Consider the following 23,403-nt stretch of genomic DNA (forward strand, 5'->3'; position numbering starts at 1 on the left):
TTCTTAATGATTTTTTTTTTCCTTAACGATTTGGGATACCTGCTAAAAACTTCCTTCTGCATTTCTAATCACCTCACCCCTTTGCCCACTTAGTATCGGTTTCTGAAACTACCACCATTGAAACTGAGTTTAAGTTTTCTACAAGTGGGGTTAGTCCATTTCAAGAACCTCTTTTTACATATTTTGCTTAGTTGAATCTCTCGTATATTCTTTGTGTACTTGGGTAGTGCCTTTTTTTCATTAATACATTCTAACTTGAACAAAAAAAAAAAAACCTTTTTGGTCATTAATAAGTTCTAACTTAAAAAATCTAGGTGTGAATTCATTATAGGTGAGAGATGATTAGAAAGAAGGCCCCTTTAGATACTCCTGGCAGAATCTAACTCCAATTGATGCCAGATCTGGGGAGTTCAAGTGTTCCTGTATAAAAAGTTACTCCTTGTTTTTTTAAGTTTTGATGCTTCTCCCCATTTGGAATTCTTATGTGATGTACAAAAAGCATGCATACTCATCTTGCTCTAATTTTTTTCTGGCAGTTGAGAACTTTTTTGATACGTAATGGCTTGTCAATTCTTTTTAAAGAAGGTCCAGCTGCTTACAAGGCCTACTACTTGAGGTAAGGTTCTGTGCAAGTTTTGAGTGCCAGATATATTTGAAATCTGAAATGAGACATCTAAAGGACAAGACCTATAGATTCCTTGTTAGACTGCCTACATTTTATCATAATCTGGAGATTGAATGATCTAAAGGAACTATATGACTAACATTAAGTGTTCTTTTTGGGTTTCATTAAATTCTCAGAAGCTTGATGATAGGGCTAAAAGATCCTGCTGTGATCCTCATTGAATAACTCTGCATTTATTTCGTGGAAGTGCTCCATGTTTAAATACTCATAGATCTCTGTTCACAATCTGATGTATAAAATGATCGGTATTGTTTACCTGATGGTTTGCTGTTACTCTTTTATTGTAATTCATCAATGGTGTTTGGACAGTTCTTGATAACATCGTGAGATATATGTGTTTGTTGACGTTATAATCTATTGTAATTGTTGCGTTAGTCTTAAAAGCTGTAATATTTGGCTATTCTCTAAGTAGGCATTCTTAGTTAACAATTTATCCCTTAAAAAAACATTATAGGCAAATGAAGATATGGGGCACTTCAGCAGGAAAGCAGAGGGAGCTCAGTAAGATGCTTGATGAATGGTAAGGCTTGTTTCATTCTTTGTGTGCCCTTACTATTTTTTGCACTTAGATTCCTTTCAGAATTGGGTTTGTGCAGTTCTGCAAATTGAATATTTCTCTTTCCTTTCACATTCAGGGCTGTGTTTATACGAAGGAAGTATGGACACAAACAGCTGTCACAATCCATATACCTTAGTGAAGCTGAGCCTTTTCTTGAACAGTATGCTAAACGCAATCCACAGAATCAGGCTCTGATAGGTTCTGCTGGTAACTTGGTAAGGACGGAAGACTTCTTGGCTGTTGTTGACGGAGGTGTGGATGAAGAGGGTGATCTTCAGATGGAGCGGGAGGTAACACCATCAAGCCCCAGTCCTTCAGTAAAGGATACTGTTCCCAAGAAAGAGGGGTTGATCATATTCTTTCCAGGTAACAATATCTGCAACTGGCCTAAGCCTGTCTCTCTCTCTCTCTCTACTTTCTGTCTTTGAGGAAGTATTAAATAGCTTTGTTAACTTATTCAAGAAGAGAGATATGATCTAAAAGTTATTTTTCCTGATTTAGAAGGAGTTATTTATATCTTTTCAATTCATTGGACTGTGTTTTTTGTTCCCAGGAGAGTCTTATATTGTGATAACAAAGTTGGGAGTCATGAGAAAAAATGAGCTTTGGGAATATTACAATAAAAGCTAAATGGCTTACTTAATTTTCGTATAAGTAATCCAATATTTTATTGAGCAACACAGAAGGAATAAGCCAAGTACATGGGACGTATAGAAGAGAAACACCTAATTAGAAATAGAAACAGGTACAAGAAAGTTATAAAAACTCAGCCCAATAAAATCTGTAGTGGCTGCCCAAAGAAATAGGGTATTGAAGAAATAAATTTTGAATCCTTCCATTGTTTGCTTGTGGTCCTAAAATTTTTTGTTATTCCTTCCGCTCCAAATACACTACACTTGGCAGATTGGGATCATCTTCCACACTAGCATTTTCGTGTTGTCATATAACCCTCTCCAATTTGCAAAGAGATGTAATTTTCTACTGGGCATAACCAATGCCAACCCAGTTCTACCAAAGAAATCGTTCCACAAGGCTTTAGTAAACTCAAATTGGATAAAATGTGGTCTACAGATTTTTCGCTCCTTTTGCACATACAGTAACAATCAATTACAATGATGTGGCATTTTCTTAGGATATACATGGTGAGGATCTACCATAAGCAGGCTGTCCAAGCGAAGAAAACTGCACTTAGGGATGCCTTAGCTCGTCAAATACTCCTCCAAGGAAAAGGGTTATTGTCCCGAGGTACGAGGACTTGATTTAAAAAGTTAGTGAATTTCCTTTTCTTGGAAGGGGTCCAAAGGGTCTTGTTTATGCCTTCATGACATAATCGGTAGAGTACAAGACATTGATACTTTGTGAAGGCATCATCTAAGCTTTCGATAGGTGGGGCTGGTGAGAGGATGTTTTTTCTCCGTACACTTTTGTGTTGAGTAGTTTGTTCCGGTAACTCCTCGCCGGAATCAGTTCCCATTTGTTCTTACTCTTATTATTCTGGTTTTAGATTTTGGAATGGGTTTCCTTAAGCATCTTTTAATAGAGACAAAGGTCTTTGTTTTGTCTATGGAGGGAGGAAACCTTTGTCGTATCACAGAGAGGGGCAGGAAGGTTACCAAAGATATTGGAATGGGTGTCCGGTTTGAGTATCAACCTAGCAAAGTCAGAATTAGTGCCAGTGGGGGCTGTCCTGGATGTGGAGATTTTAGCTACTACCTTGGGATGCAAGATATCTTCACTTCCTATGAAGTATCTTGGCTTACCATTGGGTGCCTCCTTTAAATCGGAAAGGATTTGGAATGATGTGGTCGAAAGGGTGGGGCTTAGATTGGCTGCTTGGAAGAGGCTATACTTGTCGAAAGGTGGTAGGTTAACTTTGATAAAAAACACTCTTTCAAACTTACCTACCTACTTTTTGTCTCTGTTTCTGCTTCCCACGAAGGTGGCTAACCGCATTGAGAAGCTACAAAGGGACTTCTTATGGAGGGGATTGGGGGAAGAATTCAAATTCCACCTGGTTAATTGGTCAACAGTTCGTACCCCAATTTCTGGGGGAGGGTTGGGGATTCGCCACTTGATGAAATTCAATCAAGCTCTTTTGGGTAAGTAGTTGTGGAGGTACCAAACCGAAAGAGAGGCCTTATGGAAATCCGTTATAGATTCACAATTCGGGGAAGCTTTGGGAGGATGGGGTTGTAGAAAAATATTAGGAGTCTTTGGGGGTCCTTTCGAGGACATGAACATGTTGTGGGCGATGGTTCGCGTGTCCGCTTTTGGTTTGATAAATGGTGTGGTAATTGTTGTCTACGATATACTTTCTCTGCTATCTTTGCGCTCGCTAGAGAAAAGGAGGTATCGATCGCCGATCTTTTGGTCTTTTCAAATGGCACCCCGCAATGGAATATTGACTTCATTAGGGCAGCCCAAGATTGGGAGTTGGAGTCTTTTACGGAGTTCTTTGCCTCATTATATTCTGCAAGTATTTCAGGGAGCACCGGAGACAAGATTCTTTGGAATCATTCTAAGAAAGGTATTTTCTCTGTCAGTTCTTTTTATCAAAAGTTTACGAACTCCAGAAAGACTATGTTTCCGTGGAAGAGCATATGGTAGACGAAAGCTCCTTCAAAAACAACTTTATTTGTTTGGACAGCATCGTTGGACAAGATACTCACTATAGATAATTTGAGGAAACAACGAGTTATTGTCCTAGATTGGTGTTGCATGTGTAAGAAGTATGGGTAGTCAGTTGATCATCTACTTTTACACTGTGAGGTGGCCAAGGGCATGTGGGATGGTTTTTTCTCAAGAGTTGGATTGTCTTGGGTTATGCCTTGTAGATTGGTGGATTTCCTCGCAAGCTGGAGATGACTATACGGCGATTCTCAGGTAGCGGCTATTTGGAGGTTGGTACCAATATGTTTGTGTTAGTGCATTTGGAGGGAGAGAAACACAAGAAGTTTCGAAGATCAAGAGAGAACATTGGATGAGCTAAAAGTTTTCTTTTTAAATCATTGTTCTCATGGGCGGGGGCCATAGTTTGTAACAGACTTAGCGTCTATGATCTCCTTCTTTCTATTGTAACCCCTAGCTAGGCGTTTCTTCATGTATACTTACCGTGTACTTGGGCATTGCCTATTTCTGTGAATATAATATCTTTGATTACCTATAAAAAAAAAGAAGATACTTTGTGAAGGCACCATTTTTTCTAGTGATGTGCCACTCTAGAAAAAAAATGACATTTCACTAAGAGGAGCCATTGGATAAATATAATAGATCAGGCATTGAAGTCTCTTGCACACAAGCAATATTATGCATCTATGAGAAAGCCTCCTTGAGGGCCCTGTCTACCAAAGTTTTGAATTCCGTTCGGATTTAAGTATTCGAACAGAATATTTCAGTAGTAGTACATACTAGTGTACCTTTTCAACATAACCCTTACATATAATTATATATGCATATAGTACAAAAACAAAAAATTACCATTTATTTGAAATTTTTTTAAATCATGGAAAATCAAACATAATACAAAAGATCCAAGAGCCCCTACAATGTCAATGCTATTGGTCTAGTCCTTAATGACTTTATGTTGGTGATTAGGTCAACTCACAAGTACGTTTCAATCTAATTGAAGATGTAAAAAAGCCAGTATATAAGGCTGCACTGAAACCATCAAAATCCATCCTACAGTCTAAGATCCATCACAACTGAAATCAATTATCAATACCAATAACAAAAATTTATCACAACTGAAACCATCAACACCAAATGTAATCCAAAATAAAAATTCATCCTAAAGACTAAATTCCATCACAACTGAAATCAATGATCAATCCCCCTGTATACTTGGCCCTTTATCTATTTTTATGATTTACCGATAAAAAAAAAGGTGATCGAATCTAATAACAAAAATTACATTAATCATACAAAGTTACAAACTCCAAATAAATTGAGTGGGACAGGCTGACCTCACCTTGGCTCTAAAATTTGATGAGATACTGAGAGGTGATGCTGAGATGCAGTAGAGGGCGGCAGATGGGTAGATTGGCAACATGTGGCCATGGATGGCTGAGAAATAGTAGAAATTGTTAGGTGTAAAGTCTATACACGCAGATGTGAGAGCTGGACTGCTTGGTGGGTGGAAAGCTATGGAGGAGTGGCTACTTGCTGGGCTATGAGTGGCTGGAAGGTGTAGGCAGTTGGCTTGCAGTTTTAGGATTTGATATGAACTGGAAAAGGAAGAGCTGAAGAGGGGTATCAGGCTGGAGAAGATGGTGGTGGTAAAAACACTGGTTTGTCTATTTTTTTTTATAAAAATTTCAAAACTGCTACCATCTCTTATTTCAGAACAAAATGTGCATTTCGGCTAGAATACTAAAAACCGACCAAACCGACCCGGAACAATTTAAAATGGCAAAGTTTTTGGTCAAAACGGAATAAACTATCAACCCCTACCAGTTACTGTTCCACCATGGAAAATTCCGGTAGTTCCGGCTGGAATGGAACAGAATTAAAAACCATACTATCTCCACACTATTGAGTCATGCCAAAATCTAATCTTAGAGCTATCACCCACCTTAAGTCTAATATGACTAGAATAGACCCCCAACCTCATGATAGTTTTCTATAACTGCACCCCAGGTAGTCAAAGTACCTTATCCGAACATCACTCTTCTCAAGCACAACTATATTTAGATTTTAGAGTCCACTACAGCTTTCCACAAGGCCTTCCTCTCATGTTAGAACTTGATAGGGTTACATTATTGGAGGAAATATTTTGGAGACAAAAATCAAGAGCCTTATGGTTGAAGGAGGGGGAGAAATCTACCAAAATTTTCCACTGGGTGGCAAATTCTCATAGAGGAACGATACCATTGAGACACTGTTGGTGGATGGGGTGGCTACTTCAAATCAACCAACGATCACGGACCATTTCGTAAAGTACTATGAGCAATTGCTTTCAGAAGATTTTTCTTGGAGATTGACGTTAGAAGGGCTTACCTTTGATGCACTCGAGTTGCATGGCTTGAGCGGCCCTTCAAAGAGGTGGAGATCTGGAAGGCAATAAAAACTAAAAGTATGGTGGGTGATAAGGCTCCAAGTCCAGATGGCTTCTCTATGACTTTTTTTCAAACTTGTTGGGAAGTGATCAAAGATGACATCATCGGCGTCTTTCATGAATTCCATGAAAATGGAAGGTTTGAAAAAAGTCTCAATGCAACTTTTATTGCTCTCATTCCCAAAAAACCCAGTGCAATAGAGGTAAAAGATTATCAACCTATTAGCTTGGTGAGTGAGATGAAAAAGATCATGTCGAACGTGTTGGCAAACAAATTGAGCTTGGTGATGGATAAGCTAATATCCAAGCCCCAACATGCCTTTGTTATAGGAAGGAAAATTCTTGACTCGGTACTTATCGCAAACAAATGTTTGGATAGTAGACTTAAGTCAGGACTTTTGTGAAAACTAGACATGGAAAAGGTTTATGACCAGGTCAATTGGAGCTTTTTGCTCTACATGCTCTGGCGTTGTGGCTTTGGTTTGAAATGGTGATCATTGATTACTCATTGCATCTCAATAGCTTGTTTCTCTATCTTGGTGAATGACACCCCCATGAGATTCTTCAAAAGCTCACGGGGTTTAAGACAAGGTGATCCTCTTTCCCTGCTACTATTTGTTTTTGTAATGGAAGCCATTAGCTAGAAGATCTTAGGAGTTGTGGAGAGCGGTTTCCTTAGTGGATTTTCTGTTGGGGAGGCAAGTATATCTCGCCTATTATTTGCCAACAACACCCTAATATTTTGTGGGGCCAAAAATGATCATATCCAAGCTTGGAGGTCTCTTCTTCTTTGCTTTGAAGCTACTTCGGGATTGAAGGTGTGAACTTGACCAAATCAAAAGTAGTTCTAGTGGGAGATGTTGCTAATATGGAGAGCTTGGCTTCCATCTTGGGATGTAATATATCTCATTTGCTGATGAAATATCTTGGCCTCCCCCTTGGGTTTCAAATCAAAATCAATTTGGGATGATGTATTAGAGAAAGGGAGTGCCTGGGAGCAGGATTAGGTGAAAAATAGAGTTTTACACCATCCAATCATAGTTTGACACGTATGAGTTTTAAGCAATGTAAAATATAATTGGTTGTAGGAAAAAAATGGAATGAGTTGTAGGTTTCTCCCCTATTCCCGTGTCGCCCCTCCCCTCTGTATCTTCTTCTTCCCCCCTCTCTCTCTCTCTCCCTCCTTAGGCCGAAGTGAGGAACCTCAACCTTCAATCAATCTCCCTCGTGGCCTTCACTGAATCATAGGTACATGCATTGAGCCTAGCCATGGCTGCCAGACGCTGCAACCTATGCTCATGGAGGACATCTTTGTGCATATATATAAAAAAAATGTGAACTGAAAAAGGGTTAAGAAAAATAAGTTTTAAGTGTTCATTTAGACTGAAATTCACGGGGACCCATGTCGCCTAACAACTAATTATTTCTGAACAATGGAGCTTGCCTTCATTGAAAAGCACCATCAATTTAAGATTTTACAGAGATGATTTAACGTGTCCAGAATTAATAATTTTGTCTCACTTGAGAAGCTTTTTTAGGGACTAGATAGCCTTGGTTTGATGAGATATATATGCAGATTCATGAACTGATTACATCGACTAGAGAGAGAACGAAAGATGGGCTGGAGAGAGAGAGAAACCCTAGAGAAAGGAATAAAACAACCGAAATGCAGAGAGAATTGTGGAGAATGAGACAGAACAGAGGGTACTAGTCTACAATCGCACTCACGGTAAACAAAATAAAAAGCTTACGTGTTCTCTTTCCATTGAATGGTGTAAATTCCTAATTCACACCTTAACCGGTTTGAAGCTTTTCTCTTAGAGAAAATGGAGTGGAAATTGGCTAGCTGGAAGAGGATGTACCTATCCAAAGGTGGTAGGGTTACTTAATTAAAAGTACTCTATCCAATCTGCCGACTTACTTCTTATCACTATCCTGCTTCCTACCAAGGTGGGTTAATGCATGGAGAAAGTTCAGTGAGATGTTTTATTTTATTTTATTTTTTTTGGTGGGGGGGGGGGGGGTTCACTTGGTAAAATGGGCCAGAGTAAGCTCCCCCATATCAAAAGGAGGACTAGGTATCAGGAATTTATAGGTTTTTAACAAGGCTTTATTGGGCACATGGTTGTGGAGATACCATCAAGAATGAGGGGACCTTGTGGAGAAGCATCATAGACTCGAAGTACGGTGAATCATGGGGAGGTTGGTGCTCAAATGAGGTAAGCAGGTCATATGGGGTGGAGCTTTGGAAGCACATAAGAAGAGGATGGGATGCCTACTTTAGAAACACCTGGTTTGAGGTGGGTGATGGACTCAAAATCAAATTTTGGCATGACATATGGTGCAGCGATAGGCCACTCAAGGAAGCTTATCTAGAAGTCTATGGCATAGCAAGAATGAAAGAATTCTCGATTGTGGACCTGTTGGTTACATCAAATGGTGCTCCTCAATGGAATGTCACTTTTTTCAGAAATGCACATGATTGGGAGGTCGACGCAATATCGGAGTTTTAGGATCTCATATATTCCACTCACATGAAGAGAGAAGTCGGTGACAAGATTTTCTGGTGTCACTCCAAGAAAGGGAAGGTCACTGTCCACTCTTTCTATCAAGCCATGAACACACATACAGCCAACTCATTCCCATTGAAGAGCATTTGGAAGACAAGGGCACCATTAAAGGGACTCTTCTTTGTATGGACAGCTTCATTGGGAAAGATACTCACACTCGAAAACTTAAGGAAACGTTGATTCATTTTTATGGAGTGGTGTTGTATCTGCAAAAAGAGTGGAGAGTCAGTTGATAATTTATTACTTCATTGTGAGATTGTCATGACATTATGGAGCAACTTCTGCACTCGGGTGGGACTAATTTGGGTGATGCCGGGAAGGGTGATCGATCTCTTAGCCTCTTGGAGAGGCCTTCATGGTAACTCTCATATTGCAGCAATATGGAAGATAGTCCCAATATGCTTATGTTGGTGCATTTGAAGGGAATGGAATGATAGAAGCGTCGAAGATTGAGAACGATCAATGGAAGAGCTTAGGAAACTGTTTTTCAATACTTCATTGGTCGATTGTAATTGGTTTCAATGAAATGAGTTTCCATGATCTTCTTGTATCACTTAACTAGTATGCTAAGGTGATGCTCTTGTATATGTCCCATATACTTGGGCTTTTGGCTATTCTTATGATCAAAAAAATTTCTTTACCGATAAAAAAAATGTATTTATATGTACTTTTAATAACTCTGCTTTGGGTTTTCATTCCTCAAAATTTGAATGTCATTGCACATATATTTGAGTCATAGAACAATTTTGTCCACCTTTATGCTGAAAAAAACAGGTTTGTATTGTATTTACTTGTGTCTCCTATTTGAAGCAATTTCTTGTGTGTTCTTCCTTTCAATACATCTGAATATTTTATGGTGGATCTTCATTCTACCATATATGATTGCTTCTGACTTGGAACTGTTGATGGTGTTGCACGCCTAGGTTTTCATTTTTTGCTTTTGGAACTTTGGACATTGATTCTATGCATTTGTCAGAGATCCACATCTTCATTACCATTTGCAGGAATACCTGGTTGTGCCAAGTCTGCACTTTGCAAGGAGTTACTAAATGCACCAGGAGGATTTGGAGACGATCGGCCTATCAGTAGTCTCATGGGTGACCTTATCAAAGGTATGACACTTTCCAGAAGATGTTTCAAATTGATGTCTTTTGAGTTTGGGTTAAGTATCTGTGGGAGATTTTAAAAAATCTCCATCTCATTGGGTCTTCAAATTGGCAATGCCTCTAATCGTGTTCAGCAATCTGGTTATATTTTTCCCACTTGTAAATTGTGTTTTCATCCTATCACTTCATCAATATCAAGTTTGTTGACCAGTTGATCAAGTTAGAAGTATTTTGTAGCTTTCCTTAAGGTAATTTACAAAAAAAGAGCGCCATATTGCCACCATATTCTCAAACATACCTCTGAACCATAATTTGTGATAACTCACCACCCCTTTATCAGATCTCTGCGATAATTTGGTGCGATAATGCTGCCTGACTGTTCAAAAATTTCCTTTTTAGACTTCTGACCCAGTATAAGTTGAAACTAGGATATTTCTTTTTTGACCCAAAGCAAGTTTTACAAATATTATCCTTTAAAGTCAGCTGTTTTCTGTTGACTGTTCAAGGAAAATCAAGTTGGTTTATCATTATCATAGGCATATATTTCTGGAGAATGATTCATTACTTCGAGTAATTGAAAGAACTGTCGGAATTCACAAGGTTTGTGACGTGATTTGAAATCAAGGTGTACAAACTTTTTGGTGAATGACTCACTGATCTTGGTTTTAGCAGGATATGATGTCCCAAGCTTCAAACGACATGTTATTGCTTCTATCGGTCAAGATTCTTCTTATTTTTTACTTGGAGTCTTTGATAAGATGTTGTAGAAGGAAGGAGCAATGGTGTTCCTTGAGAACTGCCTTTTACAAGTTTCAATGAAACACTTGATAATGCCAACACAAGATACAACTGACAACTTACTGGTTTTCCAAGTAGAGTAGTAGCATGAGAGTTGGAAACAACGATCTGAGAGACTGTGAGGAGTGAACTGTGAGAGCTATTAGGCCTAGGGTTTGCAATCTGCCCGCTCAAGAGAAAGAGAAAGCTAAGAGGGATAAATGGATACAGAAGAACTAGTGCCTTCATCTCAAAAGTTATATATTTAGAACATAAACCACATTATGTCATATAAATTTCCTTTCTACTTTTAATCCAATTCCCGGTTGGATCTGAAATTAATTTGGCTAAACTGGAGTTAGTCTTGGTTGAAGCTGTTGAAAAGTCTTTCAAGAATTCCATGAAAATGGAAGGTTCGAAAAAAGTCTCAATGCAACTTTCATTGCTCTTATTCCAAAAAAACAAGAGGTGGTTGAGGTTAAGGATTATAACCCAATTAGCTTGGTGAGTGAGATGTATAAAATCATCTCATAAGTCCTGGTGAACAGGTTAAGTATGGTGGTGGAGAAAGTAATATCAAGGCCTCAAAATGTATTTGTGAAGGGAGGGCAAATACTCATGCGGTGCTTATTACCAACAAATGACTAGATAGTAGACTCAAGTCGGAAGAGCCGGGGCTTCTTTGCAAACTAGACGGAGCTTGATATTACTTTATCGGGTCAATTGGCCTATGATAGTAGACTCAAATCGAGTCAATTGGAGCTTCTTACTCTATATGCTCAAGAGATGTGTTTCGGGGTGAAGTGGTGTTCATTAGGGGTGGCAATATGTGACATGACTCGTGAGCCCAACACGAACACGACACAAAATTAGCGGGGTTGGGTTTGATATAAATGAGTTTGGGTTAAAACGGGTCGACCCATTAACACAATTAATAAATTGGTCAATAAGGGGTCAACCCACTTAACCATCGATCGATCTGGGTGATGCCAAAAGGGTGATCGACCTTCTAGCTTCATGAAGAGGTCTCCAAGGCACTTATCAAATTGCTGCAATTTGGAATATGGTTCCGATTTGCCTATGGTGGTGTCTTTGGAGGGAGAGGAACAAGCGAAGGTTTGAAGATCGAGAACGGTCATTAGATGAACTTAGAACCTTCTTTTTTAACACCTTGTTCCAATGGTCGATTGTAATAGATTTTAATGGCATGAACATCCATGAATTTCTTGTATCACTAGAACATCACTCCTAGGCGTTGCTCTTGTATATGACCCGTATACTTGGGCTTTTGCCTATTCATACGATCAATAAAATCTTATTTAACGATAAAAAAATAGAATATATCGAAGCATTGGCCCATATTTGTAGATGTAAGGTGTGTTCTCTGCTTATGAAGTACTTGGAGTACTATTTCCAACTTGTCCACTTACTACTGTCTTTTTCCCCCTGCCTATCACTGTGCCCTATCGTCTTGAGAAACTTCTAAGTTATCTAAGTTAAATGGTCTAGGAATTGCAGTCCGATTTCGTCAGGTGGTTTGGGGGCTATAAACCTGCTATGCTTGAACAAATTTTTGTGGGGTAAGTGGTTTTGTGTTCACTATTTATATATACATATATATATATATAGAGAGAGAGAGAGAGAGAGAGAGAGACTTTGTGGAAATTGGTGTTATAAGTCAAATATGGTAGTATGTGGGGTGGTAGGTGTTCAAATGGGGTTAGTTGGCCTTTTGGGGTGAGTTTGCTGGAAAAGATTAGGAGAGGATGTGGGAACTTATCTTCTCATGTTAGATTTGAGGCAAGCAATGGTTCTATGATCAGATTCTGGCACGATGTGACACAGTAATCAGCCCCTGAAGAAAACTTTACTGGCACTGTTTAACTGTTTAGCTTCTCCTTTTGTAAGGAGGCATCAATAATAAAACTTTTATCAGATATATGAGAATAAGACCCAAATGGAATATTACATTTATTAGAGCATCAAATGATTGGGAGGTAAGTGATCTCATTGTTCTTTAATTTTTTATACTCTTTCAAATTGAGAGGAGCTGGAGCTGATAAGATCTGTTGGATTCCTTCCAATGACAAACCTTCAAGGTCAAGCCTTTTTACCATGCTCTTTCCCCAGCAGGTCCCTCCTTTCCCTTGGAAGAATGTTTGCAGAAATAAGGCACCATTAAGGGTAGCATTCTTTGTTTAATTAGCAGCTTTAGGAAAGGTATTAACATGGAATAATTTGTGGAAGAAAAACATCTTGTAGTAGTGAACTGGTGTACGAGTAGGCAGGGCGAAGAAAGTATTGATCACTCTAACTTCACTGAAAGGTGGATAGAGATCTTGCATACCGATATTTTGTTTCTTTAGGATTGAGTGGGTCATGCCCCAGTTGCTGATAGACTTGGTGGCTGCTTAGCAAAGTCCCCTTGTGGTCATAGCAATTTAGATATTTGGAGGATGGTCCCATTGTGCTTGATGTGTATTTGGCGGGAATGTAATGCTCTGGCTCTCAAAGATTTTGAGAGGACGGTGTTAGAGTTAAGAATTATTATGTTTAATTCTCTTTATTTTTAGATTTGCATTCCTTCATGCCTCAAGTATAAATACATTACTTGTCAAAAAACTCGAAAGAGTCTATCTATACTAGCCTCTATCATTCATAGATCATAACTCTTCATCTTTCATAGAAGATCAGTAGAGTTGGCAAATCCACTGCCCGAGAAGACAGTAGTTCTTTATTTGAAAAAGAGACAGAAAGAGGTCTTTCATTGAATGAACAAATATTGACCATCCAACTTCGTTAAAAGTCTCGTGCTTGTCATATGACCTTTTTAATGCATACTAAAGACACTGAAATATAAGGCATGACATAATAATAAAAACTGATCTGGGTTTAGGCATATAGCTAATTGTCTGACTAAAAGGGAATAGGGGCTTAGCTACTCCTTCAAAGTATTTGACACTTCCGAGTACCTGCAGTTGGTAAACATCACTGTGACTGGAAGATGACCTTATTCAGCACCTAGAAACTTTCTCTGGAACCATTCGGCATGACAATCTGACAATGGTCATATTAACTGTATGAAGTTAAACAGAGAATCAGTGGCAATAGCTATATGTTATTCTTGGTCACACGCTGGAACTGTGGTCCATGTCTTGGGTTTCACTATTGTCGAGATGCTTGCATAGTTTGATGGGCTGGGTTGTAACATAAATAATACATTAACATAATTATGTAAAACAGGAAGATATTGGCAGAAGGTTGCTGATGAATGCAAGAGAAAACCATACTCTATAATGCTTGCAGACAAGAATGCACCAAATGAAGAAGTATGGAGACAGGTAAATTCGCTGTTTGCCGACCTTTATATCATGATCCACCAAGAAACCTTTTTGTGTTGCTTTGATGAATAAACAAAACATATGCATCGGATCTTGATCTTCTCCAATGTTAAATATTGATCCTTCTCTTGGCAATAGTTTTACTAGTTCTTGAAATGGTATAATATTACGCTTTTTGGCCAGTGGAGAAATCCCAATCCATTCTAATGAGAAAGGAATATCATGATGTTGCAAAATTTTGGGAATGTTCCAGCCAGGCTTTGAGTTACATCTATGGACAGAGTTTTTTTTTTTTAATATCTATGGACAGAGTTCGTTTGAGCTTACTTTGTATTTTGAATGGAATCTCTCAAGTAATGTACATGAGACAAAAAAGGGTGGTTCCATAGGCTTTGATTATTATTTAAACGATGAAATGGATCCGTTTGGATGGTCAAAAGAGTGTTGATTAACCTATAAGAGAGGCGTTGATTAAAGTGTGTTGGTTACCAGTTCATTCTTATGTTTCAAGGCATATAAATTATAAGACAAATCTAATGGAATAAACTCTGTTAAGTTGTTTGGAGAATCTTCTACTTGATTGAACATATTGTTGTTGTTTTTTCTAGCTTGATCTTCCTGAAGGCACCTACTCAATAAATTGCACAGATTCATTGAATGATCAATTACTTTTTTTTCCTCAAAGCAGTGATATCATTGCCAAACCAATTAATGGTGTGAACTGTGAATAGATCATGGGTTCATTATTCTTTAAGACCGACAAATGTTGTTATTGAATTTGCATACTGGACTTGTGTGAGATCTTGATTGCCAAAGAGATCTATGTTTTACAAAGTCTACTAAATTCATTGGTACACCATACTCATTGTTTTACAGAGGGTATGAATAACCCATGAGCTTTAGGTCTCTCTTCCTTGCCCCAAGTGAGACTGTCTGCACTGTGTGCACGTGTTGTCAGCCCCATCCTGTACCCTTTCTCCATTCCATTTCCTCTCCTTCCCTTGTCTTTCATTTTTTCCTTGCTCTTTTGGTGCCAGATCTCCTTCTATGTAGCTGGCATGCCATCTTGCCGCTGCCTGAGGCCTCCCCGCCGCCATCGGTGCACCTGGCATTCATGCAGTTTTTCTTTGTAGCCTCTCTGAAGATCTGTGCTCAAGAGCCAGACGCACTGTTAAGGAGTGGTCCCTTGGGAAGGAGAGGGTGGGACCATGGTAAATTTATGGGCCTTTGGCCCATGTTTGCAGACTATGTATTGGGCTCTTTCCCCAACCCTAGGTTCTAGCGGTGGTATATCTGTTGAGCCCTATTCATACCCTCCTGCGTGCACAAGCCACCACTCTTGTTTTAAACATATAGGGAAAGCAAAAATGTTTCTACCATTTGGATATGCAGGCCTGTCCTGTTATTTTGCAGCCCGCTAACTTAGCAAATATTTGGTCAGACATGGAACAAAATTAGTTTTGTTCAAGCAATAGTTTAGATAATATAGACAGGATTCAACCTAATTTTGGTTGTTGTTCCTTTTATCTTACCTTTTGTTTTCTTATTATTGTAGTTCATTTAATCTGTAATAAGTATGCCATAGTTACATGCAATTGCAAATCGACTTCCTGTTTTCCCCTATTTACCCTGTGTTCTTTCCTCCAAGAAAAGTTGGAAAGAACAGACTCTGCTGTTCTCTTCTGAGAGTTTTAACATCCTGGTTACTTGTGCAGATTGAAGACATGTGCCGCAGAACCAATGCCTCTGCTGTTCCAGTTGTAGCTGATTCGGAAGGTTATATCTATTATTACTCACGAATCTGTTAATATTCCTGGTGTTCTCATTTGCTAGTCATTGATTGTGCATCCTTTGGCTGTATATTACTTGCCATTCTTCTACAACATATTATTTTGGCTTCTTGGCATTAGACTTGTATATATTATTTGCTTATAGACTTGACAATAGACAATATTTTAATCTTCTTGACAATAAACGTGTTCACTGTTCATATATATTCTTCTAAAACCTATATTATCTGTTCATCAACAGGGTTGATTAAATTCACGGAATGTGAACCTCTATCTTAACTCTTTTCTTTAAGACACAATAAAGGCCTTGCTTCGTTTTCTCATTAATTTTTTTTTTTTCATGCATCCTCAGATTTGTTCTGAATGCATAAAAATATTATTTTGTGCTTCCTATGTCTTTGAGAAAGAGTGATTTGGCCTGCGTACTTGCATAATTGATTTCTGAATGGTCATAAATGTCTTTCTTATATGAATATCCAATATGTTTTCTCTTAAGTAATGCAGGAACGGATTCAAATCCATTTTCTCTTGATGCGTTAGCTGTGTTCATGTCTCGTGTGCTTCAACGAGTAAATCATCCGGTATATGTTCAGTTCTCATTCTTCAAGCTGTGTACTCAGACCCCTGAATTTACAATCTTCCTAATATTTTTTTGTTCTTATTTCTTTCAATCTGTAGGGGAATCTTGACAAGGCATCTCCAAATGCCGGCTACGTGCTGCTAATGTTTTATAACCTATACGATGGCAAGGCATGCTTATATTCCCAAAAAAAAAAAAACCCGCACTTATCTCTTTTTTATTTTCTCGGAAAATGTGTCATGGAACGTTTTCTGAAGTCCCTATTCACATCTTACAGAGTCGCAAAGAGTTTGAAGGAGAACTAGTTGAGCGATTTGGCTCACTTGTGAAGATGCCATTGCTGAAATCCGATAGGTACTTAGCAAGTTTAATCCTAAGATACTTGGTTAAACATTTGACCTACCCCAAAAAAAAAAAGCCAAGATTTTCAAATTGAACAGTTTTTACTATATTAATAGTTTGTTGCAGTAGCGTACAGTTCAGTGCTGATTTTAATCAAACTTCATTTTCTGACCACTTGCCAATAAAATTATGGTCCTCTTGTGTCTTTTATAAATTTAAATGGATGCTGTTATTTCATTGCTGTTTGCATATGCAGGACTCCCCTACCGGATAGTGTGAAGTCTATTGTGGAGGAGGGAGTAGATCTGTACAAGCTGCACACTACCCGACATGGAAGGTTCATGATTAACATTAGCAGCATATTTTATTTATGGATTACTAATATATATAATGTCAAAATAGGTTAGAATTCTGTTTGAATGGCCGAATCGTTGGCCTTGTGATTTCTCTCTATTATATAAACTGTACAAAGAATTCTATACATGGAAAGAACTACGTATATGCTAATTCTATCCCTATACAAGCTGTCAAATATTAAGCTGATTATTCTAAAGAGTAAATCAAGGAAACAAATGTGGAAACAAGTATGGAAACAAATAATGGACAGCAAAGCTGTCCATTGACAGCCCCCCTCAAATTGATGTGAGTTGATCAACAAGCATCAATTTGTTACTTAGGAAGCAATGTCGATGACGAGTGAGAGTCTTGGTGAAGATATCAGCAATTTGTAGTTTAGTGGAAATGAGTTTCAAAGGCTTCACAGATAGAGTGTAGTCGACTTCAATATGCTTTGTGCGCTCGTGATAGACAAGATTGGCCATGATCTGAATATCACTTGTATTATCAGCGTGTAAAGGTATATGATCGGTCTCAGAGAAGTCTAACTCAGCAAGCAAACCTTGAAGCCAAATAATTTCGGAACAAGCAAGAGCCATCGCTCGGTACTCAGATTCTGTAGATGACTTAGAAACTCTATCTTGCTTCTTACTCTTCCAGGAGATCAACGCATCACCTAAGAGCACGCACCAACCAATGATGGAGCAACGTGTATTAGCACAACCAACCCAATCAGCATCGCTATAAGCAACAAGACGAGGAGAATTGCCTGTAGGAAAGAATAAGCCATGGGCAGAAGTGCCCTGAACATATCGTATGATCCTACGGACAGCAGCCAAATGAAGATAACGAGGAGTCTAAAGAAACTGGCTGACTTGCTGTACAGCAAAAGAAATATCTGGTCTAGTAATGGTGAGATAGACAAGGCTACCCACTAACTTCCAATATAAACTGGGATCAGTAAGTAAGTCACCCTCCTCTTTGCGAAGATTGACATTTAATTCCATGGGAGTATCGACAAAGGTAGCTTCTTGTAGTCCAGCTATAGCTACCAAATCACTAGCATACTTATGTTGATTGAGTGAAGTACCAGAGGGACTACGATGGACCTCAAGACCAAGAAAATAGGTGAGAGACCCAAGATCTTTCATATGAAAGGATTCTAAGAGATGAGTCTTGAGCTGAACAAGTAAAGCAGAATCGGAATCAGTGATCACAATATCATCAACATAAACCAAAAGGACAACAATACTCATGTCTGATTTCCGAAGAAAAAATGAAGTGTCATATTTACTTTATTTGAAGGAAAATTGTAATAAAGTGGTTCGAAATTTATCAAACCAAATCCTTGGAGCTTGTTTTAGACCATAAAGAGAGCGACGAAGTTTACACACATTGGAGGTTGGAGAGAGAAACAATGCCGGGTGTGGCTTCATGTAAATACACTCTTTAAGGTCCTCATGAAGAAAAGCATTCTTGACATCCATCTGATGTAGTGGCCAATCATTGGAAGCAGCAAGAGCTAGGATCATACGAACAGTGGTCATCTTAGCCACAGGAGCAAAGGTCTCATAATTGACACACATTATATCCCAAGAATGCACATCTAACAGATTGAGTAGATAATTTATGTCGCTCATGAGGAGGTAAATAAACAAAACATACACAACCAAAGATACGGAGATTATCGTAACTAGGTTGCTTAGCAAACAAGTGAAAATAGGGAGACTCCATGTGTAAGACTTGGGAAGGTAAATGATTAATCAAGTGAGTAGCAGTTTTCAAAGCCTCGACCTAGAACATGGATGGAACAGAGTATTCAAACAAGAGAGTATGCACCACATCAAGAAGATGACGATTTTTGCGTTCGGCTACTCCATTTTGTTGGGGAGTAGCGGGACATCAACGTTGATGGATAATACTTTTAGAAGCCAAGAATGCCTGAAACTTAGTAGACAAATATTCACCACCAAAATCTATGCGTAATGTCTTAATAGTCGCAGAAAATTGATTGTCAACATACGCTAAAAACTCAGTGAAAGTACGAAAAATCTCAGATTTAGAGCAAAGAAAATAAACCCAAGTGAATCTGCTATGATCATCAATGAAAGTCACATAGTATTTAAATTTTTCATGTGAACTAACCGGGGAAGGTCCCCAAACATCACTATGGATAAGATCAAAGTAGTGAGAAGCTCTACTAGCATGCAAAGGAAATGGAAGAGTTTTGCTTTTACCAAGTTTACAAGAATCACACTCAAGAGATAAAGAAGAACATTCTTAAAATCAAGCAGCTCTTGATACCATGTCAAAATAGGTTAGAATGCTGTTTGAATGGCTGAATTGTTGGCCTTGTGATTTCTCTCTATTATATAAACTGTACAAAGAATTCTATACATGGAAAGAACTACGTATATGCTAATTCTATCCCTATACAATCTGTCAAATATTAAGCTAATTATTCTAAAGAGTAAATCAAGGAAACAAATATGGACAGCAAAGCTGTCCATTGACATATAATATGTAAAATAACTTGTGCAGAGTAATTGAGCCAGATCCTGACAGCATTTTAAAGCCAATTATCTGTAGTTACCAAATTATGTACTTCTATCTAGTGTCCAGAATCTTTATCTAGTAATCTAGTAATGTATTTGATTCGTGCAAATTAGATTAAATTGGATGATGCCCAAGAACATAAACTTTTCTAACCTTGGGAGGGGTAAAGTAGGTTCATTCACACATCAATTTATTTGGCTGCCCAGAACTGATACCAATTAACAGGATTCTGGTGAAAGATAGGGATCGTTGGATCAAATCTGTTCCATTGTTTGGTTACATGAAAGCTTTTCTCTTTGGCTTCTACTTTGTTTGGAGTGCATTATGTATAAATCTGTTGTAAAGCTATTAATTATCTGATAGTGGATTTTAGAGTTAAAAAATGACTGGCATGGAGAAGTATGAACTGTTTAATGTTGACAATATTGGCAGGAAAGAAACGGCTGAGCCCAAAGGTTGAGCTGCCAACCTTTCTTTAGAAGTCTGTTTTCTTTAGAACAGTCTTTGCTTCACTCATGTGAAGCACTTTTCCCTTTGTGTTATTTTCTTTTTTCCTGATAGTGTGTTAATGCTGGCTGGCACTTTAGGGCCCATGGCTTCCATATGCATGCTTCCTGTGTACATCCATGTGTGCTTCCCATTAAGATTTTCTTAACCCACACAAGAACTAAAAGGGAAAAGAGAATGAGAAGAAATAGGTGACGTGACTTGTAGAGAAATGAGATTGCCTTGTTCTCTAGTAATATCCTTGCATAAACACAAAACTATAGCAATAGTTGTGATTGAACTCGCCTCATGATTTAACACTAAGGTTGCATTCTTATTTGTTTTTGTTTACTTTCTACTTCACTATGCATATGAAATAGAAAGTTTAGGTCTTTTATGTTTCTTCTCCTGTTTCAGATCCTTTTTTTTTCTTTTTTTTTAAATTCCATTTACTTCCAAGGGATATTTTCTTATTTTTACTATTATTGTTTCCTTACTGCAACTGCTGTTAGATTGGACTCTACCAAGGGATCCTATGCAAAAGAGTGGGCCAAATGGGAGAAAGAATTGCGAGGGGTTTTATTTGGCAATGCTGAGTATCTTAACTCTGTACAGGTCAAATTTGTTTCTTTTTGTTTTGTCCTGTAATGTAATTAATATATTCAGTTTTTTTAATGTGAAAGGTGTTCTATGAGATCAAATTCAGCAAAAACTTATTTTCATTCTTTTTCTATTGACATGGTTGTTGGGGGGCTCGATACCCAAATATTCTTAATTAGAGAGGAGGCAAATTTCATCAGGCTGGAAGGCTCTTAGCAATTATTTTCTTAAAGTACTTAATTGATTTTCTTTACAATTTCTATGACCACAGGTTCCATTTGAGTTTGCTGTCAAGCAAGTTTTGGAGGAACTGAAAAAGATTGCAAAGGGTGATTATTCAACGCCAGATACTGAAAAGAGGAAGTTTGGAAACATTGTTTATGCTGCCGTTGATCTGCCTCTTACAGAATTCCAAAGCGTTCTTGATGATGTATGCAAAAATTTCCTTCGCATCTGTTATTTTGAGTTAACATACAACCAAATAAGCTCACTTGTTCTTTAATGTGTTTTCCTTCGCATCTGTTATTTTGAGTTAATAGACAACCAAATAAGCTCACTTGTTCTTTAATGTGTTTATTGAATACTAAATTTCTTCCATAAACCCTGCTTAAGGGCCTCAAACAGACTTTCATGGCCTTGCTAGCTGGCTTAACAGGTTTCAGGATGGGGCTTTCCTGTCTGCCTCCTACAACTACGCTCTTGGCTTGGGTATCAACTTGGGTATCAATTTGTTGATATTGTATGATTACTTGCAAAAGTACGGAGTTTGGCCCTAAGGCCTGGGACTGAGATCATGGTTTTCTAGCATCCACTAACTAAAGCAATTGATAAGACTTCCAAATGCAAAGCTTATAAGAGTCAGGTTGGAGATCTACCTTGTAGAGCCTGGGCTAGGCTTGGGAAAGGATTTGTATTTGATTTCCATGAGTTCAAATATCCCAAGGCATCCTTATAACCGTAGATGTAGTCCCAATTGGCTGCTGCAATGAATCTAATGCACTCTCACATCTATTCTTTTTGGTGATTCAGAATAGGAAAATGAATTGTACATGCCTAGGGTGTGCAAGTCCCGTGCATGCCCTTTGAAAAAAATGGGACCCACCATTTTTGAGTAACTGATTGTTCCTGATTGGACCTTATCCAACCCTTGAATAACTGATTATGATTCAGCTTTTAATATCCTTGAATTATTTTGAGTTCCTTTTTTCTTTTCTTTTTTATATTTTGGCAATGCCACCCTCATGTTGATGCTGACCCTACGTTGGGTTTTTATCCCTTGCTTGACAAGAATCACTGATATTTTTTTGAACTTTTCCATTTATGAATAGCATTCATCATGTTCATAACTAGGGATGAAGGTATACTTTTTGACTCTCGTGTTTGTCCAAGCAGTTGGCTCAGAAAGATCCCAGGGTTGAGGCTTTCCTAAAGAACAAGGAGATGCTGAAAAACCTTAGTAAGGCTCATGTGACTCTTGCACACAAGAGAAGTCATGGTGTTACAGCTGTAGCTAGTTATGGCATTTTCCTTCATCAAAAGGTCCCAGTCAGGTTGACTGCTCTGCTGTTCTCGGAGAAAATGGCTGCATTTGAAGCTTGCCTTGGTTCTGTAAATGGTGAAACGGTTACTTCCAGAAATCAGTGGCCTCATGTTACCATATGGACTGGAGAGGGAGTAGCAGCCAAGGAAGCCAACGCATTACCCGAATTGATTTCGGAGGGGAAGGCAACTCAAATTGAAATCAGCCCACCTATCACCATATTTGGCACACTGGAATTTTACTGAGTCTTTGTCCTTTTTTTTCCTCTTAATTTGATTACTTGGTGCAACAGGTCCAACTAACATTTTGGTATGTAAATAAATTTTGAAAGTCGTGAGTTTTTTAGTGTAGTAGATGAAGTGGGTGCTTAAGTCGAAGGGGAGAAAGTTTTGGTAGAGTTGAGACATTTCTACAAAGATTTTGTGTATGGACATTTAAAAATGGAAGAAACATATGGTTGAATATTTAATTGACAGTAATTTACATGGCTTCCTCATAATGAGGATAGACCATGTTTTTTGAGAAATTTATTTATTTTTAGGTGTTGAAAAGTGGTGATGTATTCGGCTTAATTAACCACATCGTGCAATTGTGTTCTTACTGATTTGTAGATTCTGTGGGTTTCTGGTGGAATCAGATGCCGAAAAGGTGTATTACTCTGTTAGTCCCAAATTTGCATTATCTTCGGTGCTATGCGATTAGGAAAGAGTGAAGATTTTTATCATTAAAAAAAAAAAAAAAAAAAAAGGGATAGAGTGATGATAAATGCACAGGCAATCCATGCACAAAACACGGGATAGACTAAAAATGACTTTGGGGTGTATGAAGTATGAACAATAAAATCATTTTTGTTAGAGCTAAACACAGCTGTCTGTGCATGATAATATATTACAACTCTTTCAAAACTATTTTACAATTCATTCTGGGGTAGTTTTGATAGTGAGTTGAGATGAGATAAGATAAAAGTTAAAAGTTGAATAAAATATTTTTAAAATATTATTTTTATTTTAGGATCTGAAAAAGTTAAATTATATATTGTATTTTGTATAAAAGTTTGAAAAAATTATATAGATTAGATAATT

The 23,403-nt window shown here is 38.0% G+C and overlaps 1 protein-coding gene across 1 annotated transcript in view; it reads left to right on the forward strand.

Moving 5' to 3' along the window:
- The window catches only part of LOC108989641 (tRNA ligase 1), a 54,205-nt gene extending 31,341 nt beyond the window's left edge, over positions 1-22,864 (forward strand). The window contains exons 15-27 of the mRNA XM_018963320.2: positions 537-616; positions 1,140-1,205; positions 1,321-1,610; positions 9,872-9,979; positions 13,994-14,091; positions 15,807-15,867; positions 16,386-16,462; positions 16,560-16,631; positions 16,739-16,815; positions 17,060-17,140; positions 20,694-20,796; positions 21,053-21,211; positions 22,174-22,864. Of these exons, the coding sequence (XP_018818865.1) occupies positions 537-616; positions 1,140-1,205; positions 1,321-1,610; positions 9,872-9,979; positions 13,994-14,091; positions 15,807-15,867; positions 16,386-16,462; positions 16,560-16,631; positions 16,739-16,815; positions 17,060-17,140; positions 20,694-20,796; positions 21,053-21,211; positions 22,174-22,566 (1,665 nt within the window). The 3' untranslated portion in view covers positions 22,567-22,864. The remainder of the gene's footprint in view (positions 1-536; positions 617-1,139; positions 1,206-1,320; positions 1,611-9,871; positions 9,980-13,993; positions 14,092-15,806; positions 15,868-16,385; positions 16,463-16,559; positions 16,632-16,738; positions 16,816-17,059; positions 17,141-20,693; positions 20,797-21,052; positions 21,212-22,173) is intronic.
- Positions 22,865-23,403: the final 539 nt, after the last annotated feature.

This window comes from Juglans regia, chromosome 14 (genome assembly GCF_001411555.2).
Source record: "Juglans regia cultivar Chandler chromosome 14, Walnut 2.0, whole genome shotgun sequence".
In the NCBI taxonomy this organism is placed as follows: Eukaryota; Viridiplantae; Streptophyta; class Magnoliopsida; order Fagales; family Juglandaceae; genus Juglans; species Juglans regia.